The 12280-nt window shown below is 38.1% G+C and overlaps 1 protein-coding gene across 1 annotated transcript in view; it reads left to right on the top strand.

Moving 5' to 3' along the window:
• Positions 1 to 12280, top strand: part of SLC15A2 (solute carrier family 15 member 2) — a 34954-nt gene that overhangs the window by 11216 nt on the left and 11458 nt on the right. The window contains exons 8-17 of the mRNA XM_047791162.1: positions 4589 to 4671; positions 5101 to 5187; positions 5361 to 5450; positions 5546 to 5590; positions 6717 to 6749; positions 7466 to 7554; positions 8658 to 8739; positions 9360 to 9494; positions 10431 to 10595; positions 10747 to 10793. Of these exons, the coding sequence (XP_047647118.1) occupies positions 4589 to 4671; positions 5101 to 5187; positions 5361 to 5450; positions 5546 to 5590; positions 6717 to 6749; positions 7466 to 7554; positions 8658 to 8739; positions 9360 to 9494; positions 10431 to 10595; positions 10747 to 10793 (856 nt within the window). The remainder of the gene's footprint in view (positions 1 to 4588; positions 4672 to 5100; positions 5188 to 5360; positions 5451 to 5545; positions 5591 to 6716; positions 6750 to 7465; positions 7555 to 8657; positions 8740 to 9359; positions 9495 to 10430; positions 10596 to 10746; positions 10794 to 12280) is intronic.

The following is a 12280-nucleotide window of genomic DNA, read 5'->3' as shown; positions in this document are numbered from 1 at the left end:
CTGGGTACTGGGGTCACATTGGTGAATTAGATAGCTACAGAATTCATGCTTTCAAAGAACTAATGTGGTCCAGCAGAAGGAGAGAAACAGACAAGTAAGTAGGAATTTTCAACATAGTATGATCACTGTCATGACTGGGGAAATACAGAAAAAGCTATAGGAACACATAGGACGAATGTCTGACTAAGACTTTAAGAGTCAGAAAAGTTTCGCCTAAAGAAAGCATTTCTAAGGTAAGACGTAAAGGATTAAGAGCAATTAATTGAAGAAGAAATTGGAAGCGAAACAGAAAGAGGACATGTATCTGTAAGACAAGGAGATAAGAAATAGTATAACATATTTGAAGGCCTCAAAGGAATTCAAATTGCCTAGAGCATAAGTAAGATAAAGAGGAGAAATTGGCAGAAACCAGATAATGAAAGGGCTTTTAAGTAATTAAAGAATTAAAACATTATCAGGAGAAGAGTGGGGGGCTTCAAACGGATTTTGAGGTTTTTGTTTTGCTTTTTAATTTTTTAAAAATGATTTTGAATAGAGGGATGATTTTTAGATTTTTGTTTATCAGTGGTATCTCTGACTGTAATGTGGAGAAAGAGTGGGTTAAGGGTGAGACAAGGTACTGTTTGTCTTGATTACTCCCCCTTAAATTCTGTGCTCACTTAGCTCACTCTCCTTGGCCCTGGCAGAACTGACAAACTTGATAGGATCAGATATGTGAAACTGAGGGAGAAGATAAGCCAAGGTTGCATGTAGGGTTCTACTTCAGCAAATGAAGGAATAGTGGGATCATTAGCTGAGATAATAAGGGAGAAGTACTAATGAATTGTGTTTTTAAATTTTATTTTATTGAAGTATAGTTGATTTACAATGTTGTATTCAAAGTATATATATATATATGTATGTATGCACATATATATCTATGTATATATACTTTTCCATTATGGCTTATTATAGGCTATTGAATGTGCTTCCCTGGCTATACAGAGGGACCTCGTTTATCCATTCCATATATAATAGTTTGTCTCTGCTAATCTCAAGCTCCCAAACCATCCCTCCCCTCCCCCTTCCCCCCCTCGAAACCACAAGTCTGTTCTTTATGTCTGTGAGTCTCTTTCTGTTTTGTGGATAAGTGCATTTGTGTCATATTTTATTTTATATTTATTTTTTGTCTTTTTAGTGCCACATCCACGGCATATGGAGGTTCCCAGGCTAGGGGTCTAATTGGAGCTGAAGTGCCGGCCTGCGCCACAGCCGCAGCAACTCGGCATCCAAGCCTCATCTGTGACCTACACCACAGCTCACAGCAACGCCTGGATCCTTAACCCACTGAGCAAGGCCAGGGATCAAACCTGCGTCCTCATGGATGCTAGTTGGGTTTACTAACCACTGAGCCATGATGGAAACTCCTATTTGTGTCATGTTTTAGATTCCACACATAAATGACAACATATGGTATTTGTTTTTCTCTGACTTACCTCACGTAGTGTGATAATCTACAGGTTCATCCATATTGCTGCAAATGGCAGTATTTCATTCTTTTTTATGGCTGAATAGCATACCATTGCATATATGTATTACATCTTCTTTATTCATTTTTTTGTCAGTGGACATTTAGATTGTTTCTATGTGTGGCTATTGTGAATAGTACTTACTATGAACACAGGGGTACATGCATCTTTTCAAATTATAGTTTTGGATCTGCATATATACCTAAGAATTAGATTGCTGGATCATATGGCAACTCTTTTTTATTTTTTTGAGGAACCTCCGTCCTGTTTTCCATAGTGACTACACCAACTTACATTCCCACCAGCAGTGTAGGAGGGTTCCCTTCTTTTCTCACCCTCTCCAGCAGTTATTATTTGTGGACTTTTAGTCATGACCATTATGATAAGTGTGAGGTGATACCTAATTGCAGTTTTGATTTTGCATTCTAATGAACTTAGTTTTGGACTTGTTATATTTTATATATCCTTGGAATATCTAATTGGACTACCAAGTGGTTGGAAGCACAGGTATAGAGTTCAGAAGAAATGTTTGGGCTATAGACAAAGATCTGGAACTATTAGTATATGGATAGCGATTAAGCCATGAAAATAAATGAAATGAATGAGACAATAAAAGTAGAGTAAAAAGAGGGTTAGGATAGAATGCTGAGGAACACCTGCATTTTAAATACAGGCAAAGAGGAAAAGCCTGCAAATGGGACTAAGAAGAAATGGCCAAAGTGATTGTAGTTCTGTCTTAGATACCAAGGAGATTTCAAGAGAGGAAATCATTGAGAGAAATAAATGTTCCTAACTGGGAAAGTGAGATAGGGTGAAAAATATCCATTAAATATAATGACAAGACGGTCCCTGCTTTGATGATGTAAATTATGATAGTTTGGAGATTCAACTAATCGGAGTACATTGGAAGTGAATAAGAGGTAAGAAAGGAAAACAAGTAAGTATTTGTAGCTGGAAGGTGACATGGAGTTAAGAGAGGATATTGAGCAAGTTTGAATATTATTAGGAAGACTCCAGTACGGAAAGAGGATGAAGATACAAAATAAGACAGTGTAATCAATGTGAAAGCACAGCAAAGTTGCCTTTAAACAGGAGGAGGAACATCACCTTCATCTACCTGGAGTGAGGAGAGGATGGGTGTGGACACAGGAATCAATAGATTTTATGGCAGGAAATTGAGGGAGTTTCATTTGAAGGCTTCTATTTTCTTTGTGACGTAGGAGGCAACAATATCTAATAATAGAGAAATTCAGGGTCCCAACTCATCTCCTTTGGTTAAGTGGCCTTGAAATTTAAGTGTGACGTGGTCAAGTTGACCACCTGTACTGTCACTTTTGAGACCAAAATTCCTAAGTTGTCCAGCCTCTTTCTAGGGTCATTCTTAGTTTTAGGAGCTGTCTATTTCTCACTCAAAATCTTCTTCTTGTCTAGATATGTGTTTATTTGCCTACTTATCTCCCAGGATTAGCATTTTTTTCTCTGAACTATTTTTTTTTTTCTATCAAGAATAAGAAGGCTGGAGTTCCCTGATGGTGCAGCAGGTTAAGGATCCTGCATTGTCATTGCAGCAGCTTGGGTGGCTGTTATGGCATGAGTTCAATCCCTGGCCCAGGAATTTCCACATGCCATGGGCATGGCTTCTCCACAAAAAATAAGAAAGCTGTAATAGGCAAAGGGTGCTCTTTGGAGAAGCGTTGGAAACTGAGAGGATGAATAAAGAAAAAAAGTGGTAGATGAAATCTGACTGAGAGGAATGAAAAAATTAGAAAGTTTAGGGAAAAGTAAGGTAACTCAGGCATTCTGTATCTAAGGATATTGGAAATTGCTACTGGTCACTGAGAAAAGCATCTCTGGTAGAAGATCTATTAGAGGGGCATCTTGCTTTGAGTTGGAAAATCTGTTCAGGAGGAAGGTACAGCTGGGAGGGTACTGAGATGAAGGCTTCCCACTGATTTTAGTTAAATTTAATACTTTTTTTAAAAAAAACTTACTATTTTATACTTGTAAAAGTAATGTTTCATTGCTGGTAATTTGAAAAATAAAAGAAAAAATAATTAAATTCACCTATAGGGAGCTGTGGATACATGGATAAAGAACAAAGATGGGGAAAAAAGGGAAAGAGGATGGGCTCAAGAACAGAAATAGCACAGAGAAGAACCTTTTTGTAGCAATGATGAAGAGTGGTCACAGCATAGGGTACCTATGAGTAATGAAACATAAAGTGGAAATGGTAGGTTGAGCTACCTTGCAGACGAGGGCCATGTCTTTTTTATCTTTATTCCCAGTAATGTTCAGCACAGTATGTAATGCAAGAATGAATGAATGAAGTGCCTTCATGGTGGTTATGAGCATAGGTTTTTGAGTCAGACAGGCCTCAGGTCAAAAATAGCTGTGTAAACTTGTACTAATGATTTAATTTCTTTAATCTTTGATTTCTTCAGGTGTAAAATGGAAAAAGTAATACATATATTTTCAAGTTAAATCAGTGCTGTATGTAAAATGCTTAACACTTTACATATAATAAGCTTTCAAGAGATGGTTGCTGATAACCATAACCACTAAGATAATAGTGAATTTGTGGAGGCCTTCCATGCCAGGAGTTTGGGCTTACTAGGTAGGTCCTGGAAAAAAAAAAGATTTTAATTTGGCATCAGAAAGAGAAGAAGAAGAGACCAGGGACTGTGACACTAATTGGTGCTATAATGCAGGGTAGAAGTTGTGAGGTCCTGCACAAGAGACCTAGCAGTCGTAATGTAAAAGAGGGAGCAGGCAGGAAATATGCTGAAGACTGAGGGTCAATGAGAGTAAATAATAGATGAGAGATAGAGATGGGGAAAGAAGAGCGAGAATTCAGAGATGACTTCATTTCTCTGATTACAGGAAAGTCTCAACATTGACCATTTTATTTTTCTCTTGGTTCCCAGAGCTTTTATTACTCCAAAGTCAGGGAGCCTCAGTCAGTTATCCCCCTTTAGGAGATGTGACAGTCATTCTTACACTACAGCAGTCTGTCGTTAGTGTTGACATACTGAATGTGCTAAATGAGAAACTAAGAACCTTGTTTGTGTTATCAACTGCAGTTGTGTTTTCAATGGGGAGCAAAATATACAAAAAACCACCTCCAGAAGGAAACATAGTGACTCAAGTTGTCAGATGTATCTGGGTAAGTTCATGAATTGTTTATCTGCCTTTTTTAATCAAAGGGAAAGAGATGCTAAGCAGATAGGGCTTCAAACACAGGTATACACTTTTCTCAACGACCTCTGCTCTGCTTCTGTGCCTTTTGGCAAACTGAGATTAATCCGTCTTCCCTCTGTGCCTCTACCTAACCATTAAGTTAAAAAAATAATGTAACTATTTTTTTAATTGGCAAAAGTTTTCAGAAATGTAGTTATATATATGCTACCAACAGAAAATAAGGATATTTAAAATTATATTTGAAATATTCTGAAATCCAATGTCTGACGAAATTGAAAGGTTGGAGTAAATCACTTAGAGTATGTGTTTGAGAGACGGGATAATGAATTAGAAAAGGCAGGGGATTTTTTTTTTTTTTCCTAATCTCTCTTCTAATATCTATGCTCTGCCCTAGTTTGCTATTTCCAACCGTTTCAAGAACCGTTCTGGGGACATTCCAAAGCGAGAGCACTGGTTGGACTGGGCATCTGAGAAATACTCAGTAAGTTGGAATTACAGAAACATCTGATGCCTCCATGGAGTCTTTCCTAATGTGCAAACCGATTCCCTCCCACTGTATTTGACCTCTTCTCATACCATTCTAGGCCACTTCTCCTCTAAGCAAGAAAACCCTATCTGTCAATTCAGCCTGTTCCTTCTTCCTCCTTCTTATAGAAGCAGCTCGTTATGGATGTGAAGGCACTGACCAGGATACTGTTCCTTTATATCCCATTGCCCATGTTCTGGGCTCTTTTGGATCAGCAGGTAAGAAAAGTTCTTTTAAAAGCTACCCCTTCTTCCAGACCCCACTTCTGTCTCACTGGAAAGGGTTTTCTTATAATAGCATCTGTTTGTCCTAGGGCTCACGGTGGACCTTGCAAGCCACCAGGATGAATGGGAATTTGGTGAGTAGAGGAGATTTCTCCAGAGAAATCTATCATTTTCTTTATAGTCCATGTTAAGGAAAAATGTCTTGCTATTTTTGGCTGAAAACTGACATAAGATCCTAAGAGAGGTGCCTTTAGCATGAAGGTACTGAGTAGGCTAAGTAGAGAAAGCTAGTCTAGAAATAAAAAATCTTATCTTTAGAAAAGATAAGGTTAGAAAAATTTCTAATTATCTAAAAAAATTTTTAGAAAAATCTTTAGAAATCAGAAACCTAAGGAAAGATTTAATTGTATACAAGGAAGCATTGAGAGGATAGCACATAACATGATAGAGCGTGGGGGATGAATGTTTTCTTCCATCAAAGCCCAACCATGGCACAGCAGGGACAGGTTTGATTGCTGCTACTACACAACTGACCCCATCTCTCAGGCAGGGCTCACAGCAGACAACCCAGAAATGATATATTTTTGCACATGGATATGGAAATATCAGGAAAGTTATAAACATTATTTTCTCCTTTTCCAGATTCCATTCATTGGCAAACTCTTCTCTCATTTGTTCCACTTCCTAGATTATTGTATTGTTTATCTACCATCTCATTTGCGAAGACGGCAGGGTAGGATGGTGCCAGGATTTTATAAGCTAGTCTATTTAGAGCCTACCTAATATAATTTCACCTTTTCCCTTCCTCTGGTTATCCAGGGCTTACTATGGTTATTCTCTTTCTGACCCCCCAGAGAACAACTTTGGAAACACTATGTGTCAGTGGGAGTCTTCACTCTAACCACGATGTCTTGGTTAGACATTATGACCACCTACAACTTCATATGACTACCGCCTACAGCTGCAGTTAGTTGATGAGATTCATAAAAACACACTGACTTTATTCTCTCTCAAGTTAGCAAAAGCATAGTGCACAGAAAGGTAGATTCTCCCTTAGGCCCATCTGCCTTCAGCAAACGTAGCCTATAGCCATTCCCAGTTTATCCCCCTGCATATGCTTACAAGGATAGTGGTGATCCTGAACCAAAGACCTGATGGGTTTTATCTTATGCTTCTTGCCTGCTGAACTAGCAAAATTGTTGATCTAGGCTTTTTTGTCTTTAGGCAACCATCTAAATGTGATTTGTTATAATGTTTCAGGGTTTTTTTGTGCTTCAGCCCGACCAGATGCAGGTAAGAGACCTCTCTCTAGTCATGGGAACTGTTTCTTTCCTTCTCTTTACCTCTATCTGTACAGTAGGATTACCAGCCATAATTTGATGGGTTTTTTTCCTTGTATGCTGGGTAGGGCTAAATATAGGGGTGAAAATATTCTCCTTAAGCCTCACAATTATCTTTCACTTCCTCTATTAAGTAAGTAGCTCCTAATCAACTTCAGGGAGACTGAGTTTTGAGCTCACAGGAAAAGTATAAGCACTGGATTTTTTTTCCCATGTCAAGTATCATGAAAATATTATCTAAGAAAGTATAAAGCTTTGTTGTGTCAGCCACGAAATCAGAACCTCTGCTTATTGGTGACTCCCAGTTATTTTTTTTAACCCCTTGTTCAACAATCCCCAATTCTTCCTTCTCTCCTTTCTCCTGGCTATGACATTTTCCCATGGGCTGTGGAACTTAAAAGATAAGTGAAAATGGGAGGAAAAAGCTCCAAATGATTGACAGAAAAACAGGTTCAGAGGATACTCATTCCTTGAGATTCTTTGAAGCTAATATGCTATACAAGAGAAATAGAGTCTTGGGTATAAAGGGACTGAGATGTGGAAACATTCTGTACTTAGTACAATGAAAGTGTGTTTGGATGTGAGAGAGTACACACATGCAAATGAGAACCTATACATTCATGATAGAAGAACACTTGTAGTTAATGCTTTTTTACCATGGTATTACAGGTGTTAAACCCCTTTCTGGTTCTTATCTTCATCCCATTGTTTGACCTTGTGGTTTATCGGCTGGTTGCCAAGTGTGGAATTAACTTCACGTAAGTGCTTACCATGCTTGTGTTGCTCCATACTGACTTAGTATTTATCCAGTTTGATAAATGTCTTTCTACAAAATGATGATTTGTTTTGGTTTATCATTATTCTGCTTCTGTTCATCCATGTTGGACTAAATGCCTGTTAATACTGGAGGCTGGGAATTAGATCTAATTAATTTTTGTTATAGAGTGTCCAAACCATTACTACAGCCTTACCTGTGTGATGTTGAAGGGTTAGGACTATAGAGCATGGAAAGTCAAAAGTATGTGAGGTGAGGCTCCTAAACCAACTTATTGCTTTGTTATTGAAAGTTACCTCTTCAAAGAAGTCCAAAGTCGTTGATGATAGTTAATCCCTTTAAATCATCTACTGTCCCTATGAGACAAATGAGGACCTCATAAGAGTGGGGATAGAGTCATCCTTAATTGTTGCTTTCCCACATTCTAAATATAAGTATTAGTCTTTGTAAAGTCGGACAGAGGAAGGTATTAAGTCTTCTCTAATTTCTAATTTAATAGCAGTTTCCTCGATAACCATTTATCATATTCAAATGACCTTTTGTCATTTACTCATTCATCGAGCAGTTTATTGAGTTCAGCTACAAGTAAAAGCACAAATCTTGCTCTTAAGGGGTTTATTCTTTAGTAAGGGAGCTAGAAAATATGCAAGGTTAATTTTTGCATAAGGTGATATATGTTAAGGGCCCTAAGAAGGGACACAAAATGCCAGGGGAATGTAGAGATGGAAGAGAATGTTTCTTGCTGCCAGGGTCAAGACAGACTTCTGAAGAAAAGGAATAGGAGGTAATAATACATAGTGACTGGTATATGGTAAATATTCAATAAATCTGGCTGCATTAGTATTATTTTTGTTTTTATGATATAATAGAAAAACCATAAGCAAAGATAGAGATGGAAAATGTGATGCATTAGAGAAGACAGCTTAATGTAACTCCAGTAAAGGTAGAAAGAAGGATGTGAGAAGGGGAGCTCTAGGAAACACTTTGCAAAATAATTGGAACCAAATCAGGTAGGCTTAGGAGGGTTAGATTCTATTCTTTGGAGTCTAGAGTTTAGATATAATTGGCTCTCCCTTTCCTCCACAGATCACTTAGAAAAATGGCTGTTGGTATGATCCTAGCATGCCTGGCATTTGCAGTTGCTGCTGCTGTAGAGATAAAAATTAATGTGAGTTCAATAAAGTCTTTAGCTCCATGAGAGAAGGATCGTTATCTGTTTTGTTCACTCTCTGACTTGTTCAGTCTTGATTCCCTGGGCCCTAGCACAGTACCTGTTTTAAAGAAAGCACATGATTTGTGGTAAATAAGTAGATACAGGGGTGGAGTAGAAGATGCCTCAGGCCTATCTCCCGGGTGGAGCGGCAGATGCTTCAGGCCCATCTCCCACCTAAGTGATTCACAGTATCCTGTCCAGGATTTTCCAAACACTGATATCCAAGTTATATAACCATCTTTTTGATACCTTACCAAATTCCCAAATATCTTGTGGCATATTGATTAGTCCCTATTGAGGAATGATGTATTAGGCCACAGTTGAGTCGAAAAGTGTGGAATTTGTTATTACCTGGCATCAGTGCTTACCACATTGAGCTGGTATTTCCCCCTCCAAACTACTTTCAGAGTTTTCTAAGACAGATGCTCTCTTAAAATGTTTCTACCTCTAAAGGTAGAAAACTGTGTCCTCTTGACTAGATGAGTTATGCTGTTGAGATAGAACTGAGGTATGTGTTCTTACTGTATCTGAAGGGTTATCTCTCAGTAATTCTGACTTTTGTTCTCTATCATCAGGGAATGGCCCCACCGCAGCCAGATTCCCAAGAGGGTTTCCTGCAAGTCTTGAATCTGGCAAATGATGAGGTGAAGGTGACAGTGCTGGGAAATGAAAACAGTTCTCTGTTGGAAGAGTCCATCAAATCCTTTCAGGTGACGTACCAGACTTGAGTGAATTAGAAATGTATTCAAATTATGCACCAAGGCAGCAGCATAATACAGGGGTTAAAAGTATGCACTTGTGGGATCAAATGGCCCCAATTCAATTCCTGGTCCTGCTACTCCCTAGCTATAACACCCTGAACAAGTTATGTTATCTGTAAACCTCTGTTTTAGCATTTGTAAAATGGCAGTAATTTTTATCCAGTCATCAGCTGTTATAAGGATAAATATTATATGTAAAGTGCTTACATAGTGTCTGGGACATTGAAAGTACTCAATAGGTTATAATTTGTATTATTATTTCAAACTGCCTCCTAAACACACAGCCTTTGGAAGAGTTTGGCTTGTATATATTCACTATTATACTATACATATTCTGGAATATTTATTTTTAAATATTTTAAAATAATGAGAGTAATATACGTTTTTTATTGAAAATTGGGGAGTATGTTGAAAGATATACAAACCACATGTAATTCCATCACCCTGAGAAAATCATAGTTAGAATTTTTGTATAACTGAATAAACGAATTTTTAAAAAGTGTTCACACATTATATGCTGTGTTGACCTTGACTTTTTCTTAATATTAATTGCATCATAAGCATTTCCCTTGTCCTTAGATAACTTTGAGAATCTGATTTTAATAGATACATAATATTGCATTCTGTGGATATGTAATGGTTTAGTAAAATATCACTTTATAGGTATTTTTAATATTATATATAATTCTATAATGAACATCCTTACTCATAAATCTTTATGAATGCTTCTAATTACTCCTGTGGTGTGTTCCTAGAAATGGAAAACTAGGTTAAAGGGTAATAATGTTGAAAGTCTCTGATGAGGTCACCTTCCCTGGGATGCTATGAAATTGTGATGTCCAAGATGAGGCAGAAGGTGAATGTGACAGTTTCTTCATTCTGCAGACAATGCCACACTATTCCAAACTGCACCTGAAGACAAAAAGAGAGGATTTCCATTTCCAACTGAAATATCACAATTTGTCTGTCTACACTGAACATTCTGTGGAAGAGAAGAAATTGTATACTCTGATCATTCGAGAAGATGGGAAAAGCATTTCCAGCATGATGGTAAGTTGACGATTGGCCTCATTTTCTAATTGTCTTAGAGTACAATAACTGGCTCATCAAACTTTGATGTGGATATGCCTGATGATCACATTTTCTGATGGTCAGTTCCCTCTTGTCAATTGCAACTGATTTTTACTTCCTTCTATGGTAGGTGAAGGATGCAGAATCCAGAGCAACCAACGGGATGACAGCCATGAGGTTTGGATGTCAAGGAGGCCCAGGCCACTCTGTTCTCTTGAATCTTGGGTCTCTTCTGATCTGTGGGGTTTCACATGAAGAGGCCACACATTCTATTTGTCTCGTACAGAGATTCTCTCTCCCAGAATGTTAGGGACATTGGTGTCAGAAGGCACTTCCGAGGACAGTGAGAGGCAGATAGGCTTGTTTTCTCGTGATGACCCTGTAGCTGTGTACACCCCCTGTCCTCTAACACCTAAATCCCTTCTTGCTAAATTTTATCCACTTATCTTGCTCTCAGGAAAATAATTGAGTACTTTCCTCTGTGTAATCACCAGAGAGTAATTTAGAAGTGAGCAAATAATTATCCCTTCACTATTGGTATTTGAAATCTTTAATAGTTACTGTGGTTTTTAAGGTAAAATGTTAAAGTAAAATTTAAAATAAAGCTCTATTTGGTACAAAGCCCATCATGGTATAGTAAAGGTAATACATTTGGAGTCAAAAGGCTTGGTTTTGAATCTAGATGAGACAAAGTCTTGTTAGACAGCCTGGAACAGTTACAGAGATGGGGCCCTGAAGAGGTCACCTGCTCTCTATGGCCAGAATCTGACCTGAAATAGACAGATACATAGGCCTGTGGCTATCAAGATTAGATGGTTGCTGTTGAGAATCACATTTTAGAGAACTTTTAATGAAAACTTGGAATTTCACTGAAGGGTGGAGCAGTCATAATAATTTGCTTTTGGAAATGCCTCAGAAGATGAAAACAGATCAGATAAAGTAAGACAGCAGTGAGAATAGGACTTCCTGGGTCAGAGAGCAGTGGGAACCTACAGAATGGATGAAAGGGTGAAATTTCTAGGTTAGTGCAGGTTGATCAAAAGTCCAGGAGTCAACATCAAGGAGTCTAGAGGGAACTTGCCTTCTCATTCCATGGGCTGGAGAACAAGGCAAATGATACCAAAAGCCCATACTGAGAGAACAGTTTAGGGGCTCAGTTTCAGCATACTGAAAAGATGGTTCCAGAAGAGTCCAGGGTCATCCGCAGACTCAAATCTGTGATAACCTACTAAAGAATGAGAGTCTGGGTTTTGTAAAAGTCACATAAGACCTCACTTATAAGAAGATAAAGTATCAGTTTTATGTAAATACCAGTGTATACTGATATATACATAATTATTTCTCTCAGTGGAGTCTCAATTGATGAATTCCGCCATTATAAAAGGGAAAGAAATCGGGTGTACCTCAGATGGGCTAGTGAGGAAACTCAGATTGCCACAGGTAATCATGATAGTGTCCATCTCGGCTAGAGATCAGGTAAGAGTGTGCCAGATAAAAAGCTAATAGCCCATGAAGGAGAAAGTTAGGGACAGCTGGGACTACTGATTATTTCTTACAAGCGAGTTCACTTATTCATCTAGTTAGCAACAGACATGTTCTATATGCCAGCCACTATTCTAGGCCCTGGGGATATAGTGGTAAACAAAGCAAAAAAGGCACCTACT

The sequence above is a fragment of the Phacochoerus africanus genome, chromosome 1 (genome assembly GCF_016906955.1).
Source record: "Phacochoerus africanus isolate WHEZ1 chromosome 1, ROS_Pafr_v1, whole genome shotgun sequence".
Taxonomy (NCBI): Eukaryota; Metazoa; Chordata; class Mammalia; order Artiodactyla; family Suidae; genus Phacochoerus; species Phacochoerus africanus.
Note: the sequence above shows the minus strand (reverse complement) of the source record. Positions and strands in the feature narration are given on the sequence as shown.